General features: G+C 35.9%; 1 protein-coding gene across 1 annotated transcript; it reads left to right on the top strand.

The window, feature by feature from the left end:
* Window positions 1-24170, top strand: LOC139140743 (gamma-aminobutyric acid type B receptor subunit 2-like). Its single transcript, XM_070710131.1, has 17 exons — window positions 1-246; window positions 1929-2069; window positions 6545-6715; window positions 7633-7743; window positions 7980-8045; window positions 9696-9896; window positions 10498-10728; window positions 11101-11164; window positions 11438-11521; window positions 14854-15004; window positions 15332-15464; window positions 18351-18464; window positions 18705-18827; window positions 19138-19315; window positions 20650-20810; window positions 21287-21418; window positions 22607-24170. Exons 1-17 carry the CDS (start codon window positions 4-6, stop codon window positions 22703-22705), a joined length of 2403 nt encoding a protein of 800 aa, XP_070566232.1. The 5' UTR covers window positions 1-3; the 3' UTR covers window positions 22706-24170.
* The last annotated feature ends 910 nt before the right edge of the window (window positions 24171-25080 follow it).

The raw sequence follows: 25080 nt of genomic DNA, 5'->3' as shown, positions 1-25080 counted from the left end.
GCGATGTATTATTCCGGACGAAGTGTGTTTCCGTTGCTAATAGTTTTGTTATTTTTTGTAGAAAACATATTTGCGAATAAAACGGTTTTGTACATCGGTGGACTCTACCAATCAGTGACTATCGCTGGTGTAAACGAAGAGATGCAGTATGGAACGAAGCAGGCGTTAGAATTCGTCAACAAGAATCCAGACATCCTCCCTGAGTATCAGTTGATGATGATTGAAAACTTTACCAGTGTTGACGAGGTATGTAGCTCTGTTAAAATAATTTTCTTGATCATGAAATTCTTGTATCTAAATATTTCATTTATTATGCTGAGGAATCTATTTTGAAAATATTGGAACTAATCGACATTGCTATTCTTTCTGGTAAAATCGTGTTTGTTGTAAATAACATGAATGTAGAAAAGGGAGATTATATTTGGTATCGAGTTTCGTTCAATTATTCATTGTAAATACCATCATCAAACCTATTGAAAATATTAAATTAAAAAGACAATGTTATGTTCATGAGACAGTCTTAATACCTATATTGCGAGCTGGAATGGACTATTAGTGTTTTATTTTATTTATTTATTTGACTTACGGCGTCATGCGGGCGCCATGTGGCTGGCACTTATTACTTTCGAGGGAAAGAGCAACGATCAGGCAAACAATAAATCGAAAATAAATCATGCTAGGAAATGTGCGGTTGACAGCTGTTATAAGTCAGTCACATTGAATCTCGAAATCGATTCCATATATGATAACGTAATAGAAAATTTTGCTTCTAAAGAGTTCATGTATTTCACAGCGTCATGATGTGGACTGATTGGGCAATGCGTAATTCACACAATATTCCCGGTAGGAGTGATTCCCAGTAAACGCGTGATTACATTGAAATTGTTTCAGGCGAGTAGGTAGCCACCCTATCTACATATATATCGACCACTCCGGCTTTGGAAAGGTCCCCGCCACCTCTGTCTGTAGATAAAGTTCATAAACTTGTCTTGGTACAGTCAACCTATGGCTAAGACGAGAACTCATCTTGCTTCCTCCCGCTTCCTTGCGTCGGTCAACATGAGAAAAACTGCAAGTAGATTTTTTTCAGTAAATGATAAGGTAAGGAATGACATAACAATGCTAGGTATTTGTTGTGTAGGGATGTCCTCAGGGGCCAAGACAGCTTATTTTGGAAGACCCTCATCGATTTGTTATAAGAAAGAAATATTTGCATAATGGCATTCTAATAAACCTTTTTTCGGACAAAGTTTAACGGCCGCAAGGAAGATTGATGGAGACATAAGAGATTTGTAAGTAAATAAAAAGGGTATTAAAGGTGTAGTAAACGCTATTCTGTATGACACAAGTTAAACTTCATGTTCAAGAAGGATGACCTCAGGACCTCCAGATTTAAGGACTCTCAAATCTTTCAGCTTTCAAATTTACCAGTTTTCCAGAGTTTTTTATGAGACAAGCCGACACTCTGTTTATCCCACTCGGCTTAAACTAATTGATGGAAGCCATTTCATTACCCTACCATTAAAACTTAAGTTGACTTCCTTCAGAATCTTTAAGCCAAATTTTGCACGCTGACTTCTATACTTAGCAGTGATGTCATGAAATATTCACAGGTAAAACAGACAAAGTGTGAGCAATAGTAGAAAACTTCCATATTTCACTACTAAGACTGAGAATGCTAAAACTATAAAGAAGTTTTCATTAAGCCCCAGGGATTCTCTGTATTCCTTTTGACTTGAAAATGTCATTTTGCCTTGAGTATGGTTCAACAATGACGTTTCATCTCTTACTGAAAGGTTCCTAAGCATGCCATTATGTAGAACAATTCCAACACAGGAAATACCTGGCATTTGGATACTGTATTATATCTCTAGCATTTGCTGAACAAAAGTTATAAGAAATGATTCTGTACATTTTCGTCATGCCAGACCACCATGACAGGCGACGGCCTCAGTATACTCTATGACTTCATCTACGAGAAACCCCAACTTCTGATGTTAATTGTCTCTTCAAATTCTCTGGTGGCACAGCCCGTGTGCGAAGCTGCTTCTCATTACAACCTCATACAGGTAAGAATACCATTGACGAAGTGGACCTATACTGCCTCTTTCGAATGGAAGTTAAACTTTCCCATTACCGTTGAAAATGCATATGGAAAGGTAGTGGGAGACGTACTTTATGCAGGTGGGACAACTGAGAAAGATAACAAAAACGATTAATATTTAACATTTCTGTTACTGTGGTATTGACATCATAGCTCTCAAGTAAATTTATTAGGGAACGTTCGATTATTAAGGCCAGCAATGGGCCGACAAAATGAAGGGGTGCATAGCACTACTGTTGATATCTGACCAGTTTTCAGCAAAGAGATGTAACACAAAGGCTGGACAATAAATGAAACATTTGGAGGACTTTGTTTTTTGTGTCGATTGGCAATAAGGAAGAACTACATAAATATACCTTGTTGTAATATAACTCTTAAAATAAATATAAAATGTGTACATACAGATTACTATATACGTGTAGTAAAGTATCCCTCAGGTAGCATTATGGTACAGTGACATGTCAGACTTAGAGCTTTTTGCCGAGAATGGCGATGATGATGTTGCAATCCATGAACTTGGCAGCAACACAAGTGATGAAGAGCTTTTTCAACCTTTCGAAACACAGTGTACAGCGTATACGACATCTCGAAGAAGAGCTGGATCTTGGAAAAATCTCTTTTCCACCGATCTTGTATTCTATCTATTCATCGGTAATGGTCATTGGTATCTTTTAAAATTGGATCAATACTTATTCAAGCAAAATTGGGGCGGGGGTCATGAAATTTTTGTCATCTTAAAAGGGGGCTTATCAATTGAGGGGGTAAAAGGGTGGGGTTCACTTATTTTGACTGATGCACAAGAATATGCCGACCCACCCCCAGCCATAATAACTGAATGATCTCTTGGTAAATAGTAGCTACATAAAAAAGAGCAATTGCAAATTTTTGAATGAGATTCGTAGCAAGTTCGGTGCAGATGTGCTCTATATTCTTCCCCCACGCCATATCAGAATTTTATTCTTCGACTGTTTTTGTTTTGCAGTTACATATACTTAATCTGTAGATTCATATTTAGGTACGCAGTTTATTTTCATGTTGTACTCTCGGGAACAGTCTGACATTTAAAACGATGCCGACAAGGCTAAACAATGTGCTATGGCAATATAGTGCGTACTTTAATAATTACTGTACTAAGCCTTGTAGATAAGCAATTGAGATCCGACAGGCCATTGCTTATTCATTGCACCATAACGCTCCGACAACGAAAACACGCGTTTTCGAGTTAAATTATTTAATATATTTTTATTATGGATAGAGGGAATCTGAACAGTGGAGCCTTTTGTAAATGTTGGTCCCGAAAAACCATGGTGTGTGTGACTAGCTCAACGAACATTTCTTTTATCAATGTTAAAAAATCATTTGTCATTGAAAAAACCTAAAAATCCAGTTTTCATCTGTTTTCGAGATATCTGCAAGAATTAGGTCAATAAGTCCCTGATACAAGCTAACACAGGAATCTGGAATATTGAAATTTGCGTTCAATTAAGGAGACGTTCCTTGTTGCACTTCAGTATTTTGAGTCCCTGCAAGGAGTTTTGAATGAGCTTTAAGAATGCGAAAGACGAGCCGACACTTTTGCCACAAGCATATGCAACCAGGAATATACAAGTACATGAACGTTTCAACAGACGCAGAGTATAAAATACCGATGGCATTTTAACAAAACTGACAAATTTTTAATGCCATCGGAATATACCGTTAAGAAGCTATTTGGAGAGGTATCAATCCGGCGTCCGACTCTCTGTCTGTATGTCTGTCTGTATATCTGTATGTCTGTCAGTCTGTCTGTCTGTCTGTCTGTCTGTCTGTCTGTCTGTCTGTCTGTCTGTCTGTCTGTCTGTCTGTCTGTCTGTATGTATGTATGTATGTATGTATGTATGTATGTATGTATGTATGTATGTATGTATGTATGTATGTATGTATGTATGTATGTATGTATGTATGTATGTATGTGTGTGTGTGTGTGTTTCTGCTACAGCGGGTGAACTTTAAATGTAATGGAAACAGATATTGATTATATAAATAAAGTAATCTTACCGTAAAAGCTAATTAAGACAGAATGATAATCAAATCTTCAACAGAAAAATAGCACGGTATAGAATGTATACGTCTCGCGATTCTTTGTTTGTCGGATGGAGATGGCGTACTGATATAATCTGAACGTTCAAGAAATTTTGGAATGTACGCCTCACTAAAAACAGGTGTCCTTCACTTCAATGTTCTGATTTGTTGAGTCCGTGGTCATTCAACCTTCAGCTGGAAATAATAAAGCGGTTAATCAATGATTATCCTGTATCCTGGTATGTGGCTTTCTTGTTAGTGCCATACTCTTTTACTAAATTCAGTGTCAAGTCAGACCGAAGTTTCAGCGAAGCTGGAGTTCTAATTCCTATTTTGTTGAAACTGACGCACATCGAGAAATGTTGCTCTATAAATTGCCTCGCCTATTCATAAATTACTATTAACGTTACAAGCTTACCTCCAATTTGCAAGGTGAGCAGTCACAATAATCCGTGACACTTCAACATCTTTCATTATATTTGAAACCAGATACAAAGTGGTTACTATTGTTTTACGACGTACATAAGTCGGAGCTAAGTTTTAAAAAGACAAACATATCAATCCCATTTAACACCAAACAGCTAAAGTGATATTACCTTTTTATTGCAGGAGATATGTTTAACTCTGGCAAACTTTTTTATTGTCTGTTCCCATGTCTAAAGCCAGGATCCAAAGTATAATTTCGCGGCATTTCTTGCTAATTTTTTTTATCATTCTCAAATTTGGAATGGCCATTTGCAGAGAGCAGACCATAACATTCCAAGGCAAGTCTATTCAGTTGAGACTTGCTCATTGCATTGTACAAAGTGTGAAACAATATCACTCAGGCGGCGAACGTCTTAAAACTTTTAAGTGGTGTAAAGAGTCTAGAATTCAGATGAAGCTAGGTGCAACATTACATGACATTTTAGTGCCACAGGGTAAAGGAAAAGCATTTCTCCATGAAAATACCGATCGTTCACATTTATTATTAAACATGACCTTCAATTTAATGTCGGGAGTGCGGCAGTACATCATTGTCTAGATAACGCTGTATGATCAAAGTAAAACCCTATACAGTGAAAGGTACAAAGTCTGCCAACACACTCTCGAAATCCCCGATTGCGCTTCAATATAATTAATGCAGATCGACTTCTTGCTTTCAGTATAAATGCATTTCGGAAGACACCATTTCGTAAAACCGCTCTCAAAAGCAAAATGAGCGTAAAAAAAGTTTCATTTCACCAGTTGTTTTCATCAGTTGTGATGTCAATCTTGAGGAAAGGGCTGTTCCATTCTATGTGTGAAGTAAAGTGTTTAAACTAAGATCATTCAAGTCCGCACTTTTCAGGCTTTACTCACATGCAGGCACTCATGGCGGATACTTAGGAAGAGTATTGTTTCTACTGCAGAGATTTACAAAGCACGCGCCACCGGGTACATTCTTCGATATCATAAAACATTAACTCGCAGGCATTTTCATCAAAGCTGAATCCAATACCTCCGGGGTTGCATGTAACCTTTGTTCACAAAATCCATTACTTCGGCGTTATGAAAGTAAACTATTTCATCTTTTATTAAAAGTGTCGATAGTGATTTCGCAGTAGGCAGAATCGCTATAGCTTCTCGTGTTCAAAATTTTATTCATATCACATCCCCTTGTCGCCTCTTCAAAGTAACAATGACGTAGGTGAAGACAAAATAGCTTTTGTCAGAAACGGTGAGCATTCCGTACATGGTATGGATTTGGATGTGTAAAGCATTATGAGCAAAACGTCTAATAATAATTCATTTCAAAGGCACATATAACTCAGCAGCTATACTTTTAGCGCATTCTCACGTTACTGTCGGTTTAGACTCAAAAGGGATATCAGAGTGGCGGAAAACACAATATTTTGTCTTTTTGACGAACAAGTACATGAAGAAAACAATTGCGTTGATGTCAGATTCAAGGAGCATATTTACCAATGGCCATAGACAAAGAGGTAGTACGCTGATATTGCACATTGCATCGTTAAGAGTACATGAAACCAATCTGATTCTGTGTAAGGTTCTAAATGACGTCTGATTTCTGTGATCCATGACTAAAATATTTGCCGTGGGAAAAATAAATCTAGATAATTAATTCGGTGCTTTGCCTCTGTTGTACCTCTATTATCTCTTTAGCAATATACCATTTCCTTAAGTAATATGGCATGGCGCCACCTAGTCCAGAGTTCTCGTCTGGGGACAACTTAAGCGAGCATGATGATAGTAATTTGGGTGAACCTATCCTTTAACACTGCATATATACTACCCTTGGCGACGCACATCGAAGATAATCTAGAAAATTGTGCATATCATTACAGGATGTGTAAATGCTATATTGACAAATAACTGTCATCTGACCTCCCTTCACAGATGTCTGGTATGGCATCATCTCCGGACCTTTCTGATCGAGAAAGATATCCTCTGTTTACCCGATTATATCCGAGTGACACCATTCTAGTCAATGGCTGGGAGGCCTTGCTTCGTACTTTTCAGTGGAAGAGAGTGGCAATTATACTTGAAAACGTGGAAACGTTTTCTCGGGTGAGAATCAGCTCGTTTTCCGTATACTTTTATTGTGGTGTAAACAACGCGCTCTTTCCTGTTTCTGAGTGGTCACGGATAGTGTGCTAAACTTCTTGAACATTAAACATGTCGAACTCAACGCCTATTGTAAAATTCAATCAAAGTCGTTTCTTCGGAAATCAGTACTTCAAATGTTAGCTTATAGAGAGAAACCTACTTGGAACCGTGGCAGGAACCTTGGCAGGAAATCATAATTAATATTAAATATAATATTATAATATTATATATAATATTAATATTAAATTTAATATAGATCATATTGTCCTTCGCGACTAAATCTCCAATTTAAAATTGATCCCTTGACGACAACTTGCCTGAAAGTATTAATGTAACGCACCAACAATGATGCGACATTGAAATTTTGCCTGGGTCTCGTCGGCCGACATTTTCAATAAAGACCGGCACTAATGATAAGCAACATAACTGATTGACTTCATATCTCTTCTACGTAACTTTGTAACTAGGCACATTTGATATTAACCACGTATTACAATAAAATCTCGTAGAAGGTCGGTATTTTTGAGGTCATGAAGTGTCGTTTTGAATTCATAGAAGGAATAAGGCAGTACTCACCATTCCAATTATGTTAATGATATGGTCAAAGACTGCCAGGCCATTCTTACCCATGAATGAATATGTACGACCATGCGGGAGAATTTTGCATGTCCCATCTTAAAGAATGGTCAGTAATCTTGTTTTAAGCCTGGAGGGCATTGTGTCAGATACATAACGATAACTATTGAAGTGAACTGAGGTATCGTCTTTCTATTTTCGACATTTTCTCTAGTAATCTTAGCGTTCGCAAACAGTTTTTTGCACCCGTAGATTACCTCCTTTAAAATACGGATAAATAATTTTTTGTTTGTTTTGTATAGCTTCTGAAAGAACTGATCCTTTTGTTCGAAGAATATGGCGGACATGACATACTGACTGTAGAGCAAGTGCAGCATGGACAAGATCCCAGTGTGCAGATAGAGAGCTTAAAGGTGCATATGAAACATATATTCCCACTTGATCGAACTTGTGTATAACATCTATGGAGGATTTCATAAACAACAGTTAGTGTCGTTCTGTTGTCAGTAGAGTTACATCTCTTAAATGTAAAACAATCTAAATGAACTGACTTTATTTTCCCATTGTCCTGAGAAGTTCTTTATTATTGAGCATTGAGACAACTTTTTATTCAGAGGGTAACACGTGGTTTATATTTTTGTTTGTATAGGAACAAGACGCAAGAATTATTATACTCCTAGCTCACGAGGAAATGGCGAGGCAAATAACGTGCCAGGTAGTAGGCTCACTTAAAATTGATTCAGTCATGTACTGTAAAATATATTTATTAGCATAACTTAAAGTATTACGTAATATGCGAGTACCCATCAAGCCAGAGTTAATGATTGGGGCCTGTCCTTATATTGATATTCTCTTTGTTTAATTAAACTCATATTTTTAGTGTTATGTTAACATAAATAAAAATTCGTCTATTGATTGCCAGAGGACGATGCTTATGCTCTGCTTTTCAACTAGCCATTCATTTTAACATCTATGTATGTATTTTATTCAGAGAGAGGTTGCTTGTTGCTATGTGCAGCGCCATAAGGGTAAATAAAAAGGTTCACGGAAATGTTTCTTGTTTAAGGATTCCACAATGACATTTAATCGTTTAAGGTGAACACGATTGGAAATATTTTGGGTTTATAGGATTTTGAAAAGTTTGTCAAAAACTATTGAAAAATAAGGTACCAGACCATAATTTGTTGTTACAGAATAAAGGTAAATTTCTTAATTTTGTTCAATCTACTTGGCAACAAAGTTAAGTTAACTGCTTTTTACTAAATCTAGTCAAATTTGCTTTTTTTGCAAATGTAAATACAGTGAAATAAACAAAACATTTGCAAACTGTACTTATCATATAATTCTGCAGAATGTTTTGAATCTTACAAATTTTGATCCTTTACCTGTTTTTGATATATCACGGTTGTCAAATTGCGATTTTTCGAACAGTTATAACAACTACTTTGTTTGACTGCCGATAGAACATTGTAAACTCTCCTATTTTGCTAAACTGTCATTTTTATTGTGTGGTAGATGTTCAGAAAACTAAGGTATTTCATACTTTTGATGTTAGTACCTCAATAAGGCAAAGTAAAATAGTTAAAATTGTATTTTTTTATTATATCTACTTAAAAAATACAAGGAGTTCAAGTAGCTGGTGAAATATTTGTATTAAAAAGATATTTTGAAATTGACAAAGTTGAAAATGTCTAAAAATTGTTCATGACAACACTACCTTATATTTTCAAGGGCACCTTGAAAATGACCCTCTATTTTTCAAGGCCACCTTGGACATGACCCTCTATTTTTCAGGGCCACCTTGGACATGACCCTCTATTTTTCAAGGCCACCTTGAACATGACCCTCTATTTTTCAAGGCCACCTTGGACATGACCCTCTGTTTTTCAGGGCCACCTTGGACATGACCCTCTATATTTCAGGGCCACCTTGGACATGACTCTCTATTGTTCAAGGCCACCTTGGACACGACCCTCTATTTTCTCAAATTACCAAAACTTGGGGAATGGACAAAAATACTGACAATTTCAAAGAAAACAATGGGATCTGTCATTTTGAAATGGTAGAAATCTATGTATTGTGCAAATTTATCAGAAGTGTCGGGTACCCTATAGCTGAAAGTTACAATATTACAGATTACCCTTAAAAACATGTGAATTGCAAAAACAGAAGAGTAGATGAGCTTAAATTTACTGAATAAACCAATATTACTACAATATCCTATTATCCCAAAATATTTCCAATCGTGTTGGTTGTAATGTACATACTGAAAAGTAATATGAGTAGATATGAGTAGTACAAAACCACGGCAGAATATGCAGTGAAGCCAATCAGTAGACTGACTAGTTTTTTTGTAAATCTTTAGGCTTATCGAGCAAACTTGTACGGACCGAAATATGTGTGGATGCTTACTGGTTGGCTTAAGGCTGATTGGCATCTGCAACGCACCGGCCAGAACGACGTCACCTGTAGCGACACAGAAATGACATCTGTTCTGAATGGCTACTTCAGTATCAAAGTTTTATCATATAGCCAAGAATTTAAAAAAGTTGACTTCAACGGAGTGGTAAGTATCGTTGTGATAATCACGATAAATCATTCCTTAAAATAAATAAACAAATCGATTCTCGTTAAGAACAAGCTAACACCGACTAAGCACTCCTTTATCGCGTGATATAATCTCGCACGCGAACTCATCATTGAATTATTAGAATTTGGTCTATTATATCCCTGGTATTCAGTCATTGATTCTCACATTCAGCCAATGTGAATGTGTTTGAGAAAAATGTTTAGGGCTACTTATACATTCCGTCGATAACATTGCCAAGCCTCTTTTTTAATGTACAAAAAATGTCAATTGGGACTTGTTGTGACAATTAAGCTTAAGTTGCAAAACGAAAAGAAATCATCGGGCGATCTGATTTGTCGTTCGAGCTTATCTTTTAAGTACGTGGGCTTGAGAATACATTTAGGAAAGAACTGCAGACAGGTTTGAGAAGATAGCATGTTATCTTTGTTGTATTGAATTCATCGCTCGAATATGTTTCAGTTGTGTTTATCATGGGACGTTCGACATCAATGATAGGAGGTTGAATGTACTGATTAAACTTTAATGCAAAGGTACATTATATCATTTTTAAAGTGCATTCCGTGCCCTTTTCTTTCAGAAACCAAGTCAAGAGGACCTTGATTTTTACTCAAACATTAAATCCACTTACCTCTTTGCCGGCTATGGCTATGATACAATAGTGTATGCAGCGCTGGCTTTGAATCAGTCAGAGAAAGTGTTGTCACGCCTTGATCCCCCACGACAATTAATGGACTTTACATACGAGGATGCCGTGATGGCGAATTATTTGAAAGAATCCGCCCAGAGATTGGAAATGCACGGCCTGACCGTTAGCATGACTTTTTTTTATAAATTTAGACTTTCAAAAATATTTCACAAAACTGATTTATAAGTACGAGAAGTTCGAAGTATATTTCACAGTGAAAACACATAATACATATACGACCAATATGACACATATAGTGTACTTGTCGAGTATGTCTTTTACGTTTGTTTCAGCATAATTATCCGTATTATGTTGAACAAAACAAGTTGGTGAAAATGGTACTGATGATGACGTCGTTCGCGTTTCATACGTTTAAGACTTTTATTCTAAATAATAGTTCATGATGATAATGATGATGATGAAGTTGTTGTTGTTGTTGTTGTTGTTCATTATGATGATGATGATGATGCTGGTGATGATGTTTTGTACCTCCAGGGCAAAATAGAATTCACTGAAACTGGAGACAGAATAACTGACTTAATAATAGAACAGATGCAAGGTATGGTATGGTATATCAATATAATGCACACATGTACTAGGTTTATAACTATGACATACAAAAGGGAAATGAATGTTCATTTATAGAGAATAGCAAGACGCATGTAACTTGGTTACACAGAGACACATGAGGAAAGTTCGAGAAACGCTTAACATCAAATATTGAAATTCAAAATGAACTTGTAACTCTCTGAAATTACATTATGCGAGTTCATCTGTACATTCAAACTGCAAAATCAAATTTATTGTTATTTTTTTCAACTACATTGCGCAGATAGTCAGATGGTTCAGGTTGGAATTTATGACGTCGGGAATGACACTTTCAGATGGAGCGAAGACACTCCTTTGCGTTGGCAAGGTAAATAAATTTATCCATGTTATGTTTTAAGTGAGTTCAATATATTTCGATGGATTAAAAAGCATTTCATAAATTGTTGATATTTAAATGGAAATTTAGATAATAAAACCAAAATACAGTGCACTTTTTGTTGCAAGTCAAACTATTTAAAAATTGTGTTTATCAAAAGGAAGACGGTTGAAGGTGAGTGATGTTACATAGACAAAAATTGATGAAATTCTGCTACCCAATAAGCAACCCAAAACAACAATTGGACAATAACGTAATTTCTTCTCAACCTTCTCCTTGAATTGCTACCAAACAGTACCTCTAAACTGTTGTGTGGGTCTAAACTAAAGCCTTGGTTTAGGAAACGTTTAACAATCAAATGACAAGGGTACATTTATGAATAAAGTGGTTGACTTCAGCCAGCTCAAAGGGAAAGTATGTGGCTTGTTACAATATTGCTGTTGCTAACTGATACATCGCTACCTGATATATGTACAATAGAGGTTCCCCAAAACACTTATTTCTAGTGTCTTGCCTTCATTCATCATACCGAGAATTAAAGTGGTGGAATATGAAATCCAATTTTATTTATAAATGCGAATTTCGGTAATTCTGATTTGTCAATAACATGAGCTAGAAATCCAATGCGTATTCTTTGCCTTAGCAACAGTGATTAAATATGTGGACCTTGTTTTCAAAATACTACTCAGTGTAGCAGCACGCCCTCCTGTATGTTGGTCTAATGAAAACATACTTCTCTGAAAACACTACTCTGAGAGTGTAAAAGGAAATAATACCAAGGGCGACTGAAGATCGCTTGTGTAACGGAGAGAGAACTATAGATAACGCGTTTGTAAAGAGAGCGCAATGTGATATCGCTACACTTAGTGTCGAAGAGTTTGAAAAGGGTGCACTTACTGTTTTATACATAGGTGCCGCCATTTTGAATGTTTTCTATACATAGGTGCCGCCTTTTTGAATATTGTTTTTGCGCAAAACATGAAACGAGAATCTTTATCAATCACAAAATCTACTTGAAAATAGGGTTTTGAATAATGATGTGCCATCAACTACAATAATTGTGTTGATAAACATACTTGTTAAGCATCTTGCGTATGTCATATTATACACGGTAAAGCTTTGATTTTCACCCGACTCTGTCCATCACTTTCTCATTTAAATATTTTTTTTCACTGTTTCTCATAAACATTTTTCAGGAATATCTAAAAAGCAAGTTATAAATTGAAAATTCTCCGGACCCCTTGTTTTAGTATATACTGGGTTTTTGCCACAAATTTGTCATTTCATTGAAATTGACATTATAAACATCATAAAATATTCAATGGCCCGCTTAACTCCTAAAATTGTTTATAAAAATATGCAATTAGCTGAAATAATAATAGTTAATTTCTTTTACTGCTGTCGTTGTATCACTACTTTACAAAGCGAATGTAATTACATTTGGTCTCGAGTCTTTCAAGTTGTATTTGCCAAACTGTGAAAGCCCATTAAATATGCAAATTATAAAATAGCTGATGCAAAAATGCAAAGTGTCTTTCACTATGTTATATGACTTTATCACCAATTTATACAGCATTTTCACCAATTTTGGTCAATCCCCTCGAGTTATAACTTATTTTGAAAAGTTCAGTAAATATGCAAATTACCAATTAGCTGACACAACAAATTTATCAGCTTTGATTAAATCCTTTCATTTTAATTGCCTAATTTCAAAAGTTTATTGAAAGTGCATTATCAAAACATTTCATGAAAATGCATACGTCTTTCACTAATTAATATAATATCACTCTCTCGTCAATATTAATAGAAAGTTTCCTGAACTCTGGTAAGGTCCTTCTAGTCTTATATCCTTTATTTGGTAAGCTCGTTAAACATAGAAATTATCGACTAGCTGATGACAAAATGCTAAATTACTCTCATTAATATTTTATCATAGCATCCGCAATGTATATTGCAATTAGTGTCATCTTTGATAAAGTTCACTGAGATATACATTTCCAGTAAGAAAATTACATTTCATATGCAAATTAGTAGTTTCTAACTTTTTTATCTAAACGTGCTATAACAACGTTTTAAAATATATCATATCATAATATCTACGATATACATAGCAAGTTTCGTCAACTATGGTTGAGTTGATCCCAATATATATGCCTAATTAGGAAAGTTTATGAATCAAATAAATCTAAATATATATACCTAATTAGGAATATTCATAAAATGTGCAAATTGGCAGTTAGATGAAACGAAAATTCTGAATGACTCTCAATACGATTTTATTATAGTATCTTCAATGAAAACAGCAAATTTCGTCAGCTTCGATGAGGTAAATCCAGATATATAGTCGAAATTGGGAAAGTTTGTTAAGTATGCAAAATAGTAATTAGATGACCTTAAAATGCTAAATGACTTCTCAAAAATGTTGTCTCATAATATCTCCAATGTACATCAACATTTTATCAAGTTACATCAACTTTGATTATATAAATTAAGAAATATTTATCCCTTAATTTGGACAATTTGTTAAGTATCCAAATTAGCAATTGACTTGAACGTCACCCGTTTATATCCTTCAAGGCTGATATATCCTAGTCTGATAAAAGTGTATGGCAAATCTCATCAAGTTTTTTTAGCCGTTCTCATATGTAAAATAGATTTTTCTTAAATCATCATGTATTCAAATAAGCATAAAATATCTAAGCAATATTCGCGAAAAACTAACTAATTCTTGCTTATCCGAACCCCGATCTTATCAGCTGTTCTTGAGATATCACCTCCACAGATAGGCACATAGATATCAGTGCGCCACCAGCCTACGTGTGAGAAGACGTGAACTAAAACCTTTGAAATACTAATATCTATCCTACAAAGTTAACCAAACTATATGCTCGATTATTGCAAAGCCCATAAAATAAGTGAAGCAACGATATACGAGATATTGTAATCGATGAGCATAAAATAAAGTGAAGGATAATCCTATCTGTTATTAATACCTTGTACAGTCTTAAAACCACGTGCACTTTACCTGCCCGCATTCAGCGATATCTGGCCAATGAACTACAGTGAAATACCAGTACAGTGCAGAGCAGCCATGTCAGATCGTGTCATGTGCACTGTTTATCATATGCAATAAATGACGAACATTAGGAATTGCAAGCTGGTCTACAGCGTCAGCAAATATATGCTGTTGGACTTGAAGAGAGTAAACGAAATCATGAACTACGGCGCCATCTAAAGGCTCTACAGAAAAAAATCCGTCCAAGTTGCATGTCAATGTTATCACGTAAACTTTCATAAGGATTTCTGACTTCTTTAATCATCAGGAAACTTGCCACCGACTGACGGAGTACAAACGGTCTATCTACCAGCCCTGCCTTCAAATCCTGTTCGAATTTTGATGTTTACTTTAGCTGGCTTCGGTATCAGTTTTGCTATAGTGTGCCTTGTGTTGAACTTCGTATTCAGGGATAAAAAGTAGGTTACGTTTATTTGCGTTTTCGGTTGAATATGCAGAAATGCTTTTGCTCTTGGATAAACCAAAATTAAACGTGACATAAGACCTTCCCGTTATTATTGTTGTTGTTGTTGTTGTTGTTGCTGTTGTAGTTGTTGTTGTTGTTGTTGTTGTTGTTGTTGTCTTTTTTGCTGCAGGGATAGAATAGCTTACAACATAATGCATGCGTGCACGCTCATTTAAACAACAATGTCTATTTTATAAGAATTAAAAGAGATCAAAACTGTATCTTTGGAGAATTGCATTTTGCAAATTCAACTAAATTTTTCATTTCTCTCACTTTACAGAGTTATTAAGATTTCAAGTCCCCTCCTGAATTACTTTATCGCCATTGGATGTATATTTCTCTACATACTCATCATTATGTTTGGGCTTGATACACCAAAGAGCGAGTCAATTGGTTCATATATATTCTGCCATGTGAGTAAAATATCGGATTTCGTTGGTTCTTCTTTTTGTTTTGAGCATCTAATGTCCAGCTAAATCGGGTGTTCTCTAATAGTGTATAATATCACAGAAGGTGGGACCTATTATGAATTTAAAAAAGTCACTGCAAATGACATAGTCCCAGCTTTAAATCATTGACGAAATTATTATGAAGCGAAATTAGTCAAAGGATGTCCGGGAAAGACTGAGAAACTATTAACTATTAACTGTTGATGTACCGAGTGCTAATGCAATAAGTTGAGCTAAATTATGTTATAGTTGGGTAATAGATGAGGCTATAGGTTATTAGACTGGTTATAAAAAAGAACAAAACAGCCGCCTGGCAGCAATATTAGATGGTATCATGAAGATATTTGACATCCATATGTTAGTCATAATATATTATCTTGTGCCGAATTTGAATAAAATCCGTCTAGAAGTGTGAGTAATTTACCTCTGACAAGGGAAAATCAGAACACTATGGCCGCCTGGCGAAAATTTTGGCTCATAAAGCTTAATACATAAGAAATGCATATATATGTCTTGATGAGTTGCACTTGTGGTAAATCTGAAAGAAAACAGTCATAACATGTCTGTACAATGACTCGAGACATGTAAAATCGTGACAAAATGTCCACCCGGTGGCAACATTGATTGTACCATAAAGTAATTGTATATAAAGTAATTCTTTGTGCACATATAATGTATGTGCACATACATAAGTCAGTGTATTATCTCTGTGCAAAATGTGAAAGAAATCAGTCAAGGCTTGTTTAAGTAATACCTTTAGACATAAAGAATTGAAACAAAATGACTAAGTTGTGGCCATATTAGATCATATCAAAATACAAATTGATGTACGAATGTATGCCATAGTATGCAAGATATCTGTATGGACTGACGGGTGGATGCAAAGACAAACGAACAGAAGGACAGACGCATGGTCGGAACACAATCTATAGGTATCCTACGTCATGGTGTTATCAATGTGGCAAATAGAAAGAAATGAGCCTGACTTGTCATCTAATGGGTCGAGACATGTATAAGTTGGAACAAAATGACCACCTGGCAAACATATTTGATCATACTTATAAAAAATACTAATTGCATAGATAATAAGTCACAGTGTGACGTCCTGTTACCAAGTTTGAAAGTAACCGGTGAAGGCGTGTCTGATATTTCTGCGAGGAAGGACTCATGCATACACGTACGCAATAATGGTGCTATAAACACTCCTGAACTTCGCCCGCGAGGACTGACAAATACATTTGAATGATAGAGCTCATAGAAAAGTACACAAACCTTGCCAATTTAGATTGATGTTTCAAGTCTACAAAATGGAAGCAACGTATAATGTTGTACAGAAATGGGCATTTAGGATTGACATGTATTTGATGGGAAGCACAAGTTTCTATTTAAGTTTGGTTCTAGTTTCATACAAAGTACGTCTGAAGAAATAAATTGTTTCCATTTTATACAATAGTGATCAGATCAGTCAAATAGTATACTTCCTGCTGGAGATGCCTGCTATAGTGGTAATGGTCATAAAAATGAGCTGACTCCCTAAGACAGGATCTGGAACACGAATTGAATTTTATTTGATGACATAATATTTGTATAAAGGGTTTGTTGATGTTTACGCATGTGCAATTGGTAATTTAACAAAGTATTTACCAATTTTTTAAAATCTGCACTGTCTAGGACAAGAGTTGGATTTATCACAAGTAATTTCTGTGCAGAGTCTAGTATGAAAAAATGCTGATTTGTTATCAATGGAACTTCAATGTCACAAGTATTTTAGGCTATGGCACAATAGAAAGTTTAATGGATCGATTCATAATGATTGTTCATGCACTTAGAAATTTTACGATTAAAATACACAACCTTGAAATGCACCTGAGTCATGATTTGCAATATTTGTTTAAACCTCCGAAATCTAAGCACAATTATTTCGTCTTTCTCTGTACTGCACCCTCTACAGTTAGTCACATCAAAATAGTTTTTCAGCAATCATTGTGATTACACAAAGAAAAAAGTGTTATTTGGCATTGTTACATGAATCAGCAGGGAAACATTTCAACAACCTCAGGGATCATTCGGAACTTACAATGTTCAACCACTGAAATGAGGCTAAGCCTCGTACATGCCATCGATAAATCCCCCTGACTTCGTTCGTGCGCACTTAAATCTCCATGCTGGAATATTTGGATTTTTTTTTTTGCAATAAACTACTGATCATGATATGCGTAAATACTCACAACTCACTGTCCGCACCCTTTGTATCGGTCATGTTGAGATGCCGTTTGCATTAAGTGGCGCCGTTAGACTTTTAACATATCTTGAGCCTAGAACTTATGGCTGCTGATCAGCCGTAGTCTTAAGACTATGAGGGAAAATCAGCGACTCAGCACAGGTTCAGTACACACGGAATTATCAGCTGCTGTAACAACACTGACACAGCAGAGTTGTGATGTTTGAGCAACACAGAAAAAAACAGACTTGTGAGGTACATGGCTGCATTAACCTTCTTTGCCAATGCCTCGTTGTAAACATATCTTTCAATCCTATCACTCGATTATGCCATAAATATATAACCGATGATAGTCGATATCCACGCCGATGAACAACAGGTGTTTTATAATTTGCATACAGAATAGAATAAATTCATCCGACTCAATCCCGTACACGCAAGGTGCAGTGAGAGCTCTTTATGCGAGTACTTATACTTAAAATCTCAGTAACAAATTTCACCTTTGTATCAGTCTTCAAAGTACACTCAAGCAAAAAATTCTGGCTCCCCACATAAAGTCTCACACCGACTTGGTACTTAATAACGTCTGGTTGCAATTTCTGGTAACATTTCCATATTTTCATTTTCAGGGTCGACCTCTGTTAGTGTCTGTTGGCGTCAATCTGTCATTCGGAGCGCTCTTTATGAAGACATACAGAGTTTACGCTATATTTAAGATTGCGATGGAAAAGTTTGGAGAAATCGTAAGTATTGTTTTATCCTTGAATAGCTGAGAGCAGGGCAAGGTAATAAAACATAGTAATATGGGCAAGATGTTTGCAACCCTTAAAGCAATGACACTTAAGCCTTTTACAAAAATTTTCCCCGACCTCGTGAAATGATAAATTTACAAGCTTTTTAAGTCGATTGACACTCTTTTTCTGATTGAAGTATCCTGCTTGTTATCGCCTCTCTCCCTTTTTTGCTCTTTTATTGCATAACAGAGAGTTGGAGACACAAGACTTGTAGTCGCCATACTTGTAATGGTTGCCGTAGACATTATTATCATTCTTGGCTGGGTGACATTTGACCCATGTAAGATCATTAGCGTCGTTGTTGAAACACAGGTAAGAGTTGTTCTATAGTCTTGAAGTAAGTAAGGAATAACTTTGTATATTGGATAAAATTGTAACAACGAACCACTGCAATACTTCTATCACCGTGGACTCGTTTTGAAACCCGTGTTGAAAATATTTTCTCCTCTTTCTTGTTAACATCTAAAATGTTTTTCTCACAGCATTAACAAAGAGATCAGAGGATGATATGAGTTATTTCTCAGAGCATACTATGAACATAATAGTTAATTGTGAAGTAAGAAAAAAGAAACATACTTGCGTAATATCATTCTGACACTATTGTTTCAAAATTCCTACACAGGAAGTTACCGATGAGAATGGACACGACTTTCTCTACGTATACCAATCACGTAATTGCGCTTCAAAATATGCTTGGTTTTTCACCAGTGGTCTTTCTCTTTACAAGGCTATCGTAATATTCATGGGTGTGTTCCTCGCATGGCAAATCCGCGATGTACAGGTCACTGTGCTCAATGAGAGTGAGTGCCCCTCCCTTCTTAACTCATCTTTTCTTTCATGTCTTGATATCAGATATTTAGAAGTGTGTATAAAAAGCATTGCCTTGTGATTGATGGAAGATTTAGAATGATAGTTAAAATGGAAGAAATAGCTATATTACCATGAATATTGTCTGACTTTTCAGATATTATAGCAAGCAATTCTCGCATGGAAAATGTCAGTAGATAGAAAAAGAGATGCCTCCAAACCTATGAATCATAGTAGCTATCTGCTGAACATGCTGCTACCATCAAAGTTAAGCAGGGCATATCAAATATTACTTGTTTGGAATTGGTGCCTATTGACAATTGACGTTATGCCTTGCCACTCTACCTCCTCGAAAGGAATTTTGCACCACACCACAATAAATTGAACAGAATTGAACGAACTAGTGGCAGATTAGGATAAGAATCGGCACAGAAATAAGTATGCCGTACGTAGAGTAACGTTCTGTACAAAAGTTTACAATTATGAAAATTATGCCATGGTCTCACTAAAGTAAAACACCTTCAAATCAGCCAGGGAAAACCTTAGTGATGATCATTTGACAATATCTGCATTGTCCAAGTTGTTAAAATGTGAAAACTACAAAATGACTATGCTGTAAGAACCTTTTCAGGATTATTTGCCTTATTGACGATGAACTCTATGCCTGGCCCTCGTTCCTTCATCGAAAGAAATCATACACAACACTACGATATAGATGAACAGACTTGAACGAATCGGTAATTGAGTTAGGGAAAAATTGGCACAAATTAACTTTCGTGCAATAACTTCCGCCTATGCAAAGGTACGTTGGTTGAGAAAGATGAAATATATGCTGTGATCTCAAGTTGAAAAATATTTGCATCGTTCTAATTTTTGGATTGTAGAAATTCCAAAAAATAACAAATTATGAGATAATAACCTTTAGATTAAATATTTATTACATCTAAATGTTAAAATTAAGCTCATTGCAATAAAGTTAAATTCCTGATTTTGATTGGAGATTAAAGGAATTAATTTTAAATGCTACGCCGACTGCATTAAAGTTTAACAATTTGGACTGTTGGGGTACTCATGAAAAGAAAGCTTTATGGGCTTACGTGAACTATCGAAAGATTTCAAAATATGCTTGACTTTGCTGTATAGCCTAGTCAATCATAATGTGCTCGCACAGAATAACCAGCTTTTATTAGAAAAAACAGGGGCCTTTCAGGACAACTGGAACTACAATATGAAAGACGAGTAGGATTAAATGATCAGATATTTGTTGATTATCGCTTGTGTACTCAAGCTTACTCGTCAGAGTACTGTGATATTCACCATTTGACAGGTCGACAAATAGTGCTGTCAGTGTACGTGGTTGCGTTGATGTTCATCATTAATCCACTGGGGACTTATTTCCTGTCGAAGCTAACGCTAATATACGTCATCAATGGGACCGGAATCTTTACGTCCAATACTTTGGTTTTATCTCTGGCTTTTGTGCCCAAGGTAAGAATTGAAGTTGTGTCGAAAGCCCTATACGCCTGTTGGGAGGCTGTGCCACATTAACGAATGACGAGTTACATGGTACTTGTACATGAAAGGGAACTTTGAAAGAGTGTTCAAGACATGACATAATCGTTTAGTGTTTGTCGAAACACTACAATGCAAATAATTTTGACGGGTCGTAAAAATTCCTTTCGGTGAAAAGGAAACCAGTGCGGGTTGAAAGAGTTTATACGTGACATAATGCAATATCGATTAAAACTAATACGATGGAACTACATCGTGTATAGGTACGCTTGTCATTTTATTAAAATCTCCCTGGTCCATTATTTGGTTTGATAGACACGGTTAGCCGTCACGGTGAGCTCGTAGCAGGTTAACTATGCCAAGAGTCCCACGATTAGCAGGAATATTGGAAAAAAGGCAAATTAGCATTTCAACATCTCCATAATAAAATGCAACAAATGTTTTGTTTACAGATCATTGCACTTATCCGAAATCCACACAATGTGAATACAAGTATGATGCGATCCACGAAGAACGGACGGTCCAAGAGTGATAACTCTGAGAAGTCTGGCACTGTTGGCATACTTAGGAACAAGCTTATTTCTGTAAGATCTGTAATGATACGTTAGTTTTTTTTAGCCGTACTACCTTTATTACGCGTTTTGGTGAAAGTAATATTGGGAAATAGTGTGGCATTTTAACGACCGTTCAAAAGAACGATCGAGGACGCCAAATATGTATTATGACTGTAAAGGTTTTATAACATAGCTTAGAGAACGTAATAAGCTTAATATGTCCAAAGTAACGATGTTCACGTGTTCGGATGACTTTAATTACAATTTCATTTTCTGTGCATTTGTGAGTACGTCATCTAGCAATCTGCGCAGCCGCAGACGCATCGCTAATAGTGTTGATATTCATTTGTATCACATTCAGTGTCTCTTAACTTTATGGACACTCATAATAGCGATGCTGTCTCTCTATTACATCGCAACGGCTTTCGACGCACCACAGTATTCATTGCAGCACAACTAATGTAACATTAGATATTAAATATAAATAATAATAGGTCGTCAAAACAATCGTTGGAAAACATTTCCTCGGCCACAATTGCCAAAAATGTCGACTGTCTCTTTCAAGTGGCAACGAGTGTGTAGAACTACGTGTGTTGGCAAAGTGTAATCATTTGATCACGGTCCCACTGGACCATGATTTGGTCTTTTCATGTGTTTGTAAAATTATTATTAATCTTGATACGGGTTTTGCGGACCGAAGACATACGGCGGAACACGCTTGGGCTTGTACGCCGAACTACCAAGTCCGAAAAAACCCGTATCAGGGCCGTAAAGGTTTTCTCGTATACCTTATGGAATGATAATATATTTTCGGCCCTGATACGGTTTTTGCGGGCTGAGTGAGGTTGTACGGAAGGACACAAGCGTGCGAGGGCCCACACGCCTCATCTAGGTATATGATAGTATATAAGTTTGACGTGAAAGTGTACATGAATGTAACGAATAAGTTAACTTTTAACGCAACATAACACAACATTTTAAGGGACACCAAATCAAGCATATCTCGCAAGGAGTTGACTCTGATAACAACAGGAGAGTAAATATCAGTTTTTAAAAGTCCAAAACAAGAAAGACATTTCGATTTTAAAAAAATAAAATCACAATAAAATAAAATTATAACAAATACTCTATTCATTATCCCTGAGTATTTGTCATATCTTGTGCTTGTAACATTCATTTTCTTATTCCGAATTACATTTTGTTTTTGCTACAATGCAGAAATTGCAGGACCTAGCCTTCTTGAAGAAATCGTACTGTCGACTACGTAATGAACTCAAGCCAGGGGACCATCCTAGGACTGCGGCAATAGGCATGTAGATGTACAAATACATCCCGATGAACCTCAGAAACTACAAATTCACGCTGGAACTTATAAGAAATACTGTTCGTGTGAACAGTTTCAGCCTACACAAGGAATTGTTTAGGAAAACACAGCAGAATTTTGTATAATTTGCTTTGAAATCAATCTTACAAAGATTTTTAAAGTTACTTAATACTTTAACTGATCATCTTTCTTTTAGAATTTATGATAGGCCTGTTACAAATTACACATCATTCAGTAAGTTCACTCTGAACCAATATCACGCGTAAAATCGATGCTTAGTTTTTCGAACAATGCATGTTCATAAGTTAGCTATGTTTGAAGAATTATAGAGTGGTATTATTATTATTATTATTATTATTATTATTATTATTGTTTTTGTTATTGTTGTTGTTGTTCTTCTCCTTCTTCCTCCTCCTCCTCCTTCTTCTTCTTAATGCTAGGTAACGTTTACGTTATAATGTTGGTAGTACATAATTGCTATAATAAAGTGAAATGTATATCAGGGACATCGTTGAGCCATGATAACTATTTTAACGTACTATTTATGTTTCACTCCAATATGTTATTGTAGGTTTCGAAATGTGAAATGATATGATTGTTAGACGAATAGAATCTTTTAAACAACTCCGAGTAAAAACGCAAACCGTTTGTTTCGTTGATCAAGGTCAATAATTAATAGTTCCTATGCTTTCTTAGAATTACAGTATATATAACGTTTAAGTTTACTTGATGATCGACATCCATGGAGTGTTTCATCGTGACGAACGTATTGCCAAGTGATAATATCGATTTAAGACTTTGTAAATGAAAACTTACTGTTTTCGGACGTTTTGCACGAAATTATGTCAAGCAACTTTGTTTTAGACTTTGAAGTGAATCGTTTTTACGCATTTTGATACATTGTATCGTGAATTTCTCATGAATATCAGTCCAGTCGTTACATCGTTTTAGAATACATAAAATAGTTGTATAGCCATTATATTGTTTACATATTTTTGAACAGAATGGTAACATTTTTTTCAGACTTAGTGTAGGAACATTTTCGATCGGTACGTTGCTTTCTGACATCGCCAAGGAATAACTGATCCATTCTTCAAAACTTTTCTCACCCCCTAATATATCCAGCAGTCACACTGTATTAAGACGAGGTCATCGTCATTTGTTTAATCAATTATGTCATTGTATTAACTTTCAATAGTTTCTCTTAAATCATTACTGATTGATCAACGACTTTATCGGATAAATTCTTCAATATTCAGACAAGTTGGGATATAGGACAATTAACAATCGATTGCCCAGGGCAAGAAGGTCGCAAACGATTATGATACCTGACGTATTGAAATGTTTGGCGTTAATTTCTCACATATCTTTCATGTCATGTAGTTAAAGCTTATCAAAGCCCATGAAATTACACATTTATAAATAACCATGTTAATGAGTAATCTCAACGTTGTTTACATTCGTACATAATAAATATACTAAACGTTCATATTTATTTCTGAAATCTCTTCGTCATAATTTATGGAAGAGCCTAAAGAGAGTATAAAAAGGTCTGGACATAACGACTTTATTATCGCTCCAGTAAAGTTATAACAGCAGCATAGTGCTAATTCTGAGAGCTGCGTTAGAGTATTGCCATGGCGTTTGGTTTGAGTGAACGGGGCAAAACAATCTAATATGAAAGTGTTCCGCCCATTGTAAAGCTTATAGCAAAACGCTTCGAAAGCGGGTAAGTGTACAACTACGACATAGATGTGCAAAACGACGTAAAACTTCTCTAAGAAGAGGTAATTGGTCACGTCAGTGACCATACTAATGCTGTTGCCTCGTTGCAACGGCGATTAGGATTCACCAGACCATTACAATGACCTTTGACTAATACGGTTACCCTTGAAAAAATAATTTATCACCAGTTTTCCATTATTTTGCTTGAACTACAATCTGCAAACTAGTCTTATTTCGGCCACTGACCTTTACGTATTGTTTAGGACGAGAGTTCCTGTGTATAGAAAAAGGAAATCAGCATTAAACATACACTGCTGGTACATCCACATCCCTCAGCTCATTGACAGGAAGATTGTTAAGACTACGTATGAAGAGTCGCATGGTAGCAATTTAACAATCCTATCCTATGAGCCACACAATAGCGGTCATAACATGGGCAGGAAGACAATAACAGAATGCAGATTGACGTTGGCGGCGCTGACTTTATGACGACGTTTTAAAGTTTACTGTTACCATGGCCTATTCGTGGTGTAAGGCCACTGAAAATTTGCATCAACTATGGTGACAACATTATTTGTCGGTAAGTACTATAACCATGCCAGTTGGCAGGGTTACGGAATTCTACCCTCGGAAATTTTGCAGA

This window comes from Ptychodera flava, chromosome 9, assembly GCF_041260155.1.
Source record: "Ptychodera flava strain L36383 chromosome 9, AS_Pfla_20210202, whole genome shotgun sequence".
NCBI lineage: Eukaryota > Metazoa > Hemichordata > Enteropneusta > Ptychoderidae > Ptychodera > Ptychodera flava.
Note: the sequence above shows the minus strand (reverse complement) of the source record. Positions and strands in the feature narration are given on the sequence as shown.

Bases quoted from the DNA above. Each gene is read 5' to 3' on its own strand.
- LOC139140743 (XM_070710131.1), top strand. From the start codon at position 4: ATGTATTATTCCGGACGAAGTGTGTTTCCGTTGCTAATAGTTTTGTTA. The intron at 11,522-14,853 runs GTAAATAAATTT...TTTAATCATCAG, and splicing joins CACTCCTTTGCGTTGGCAAG to GAAACTTGCCACCGACTGAC. The intron at 15,005-15,331 runs GTAGGTTACGTT...CTCACTTTACAG, and splicing joins TTCGTATTCAGGGATAAAAA to AGTTATTAAGATTTCAAGTC.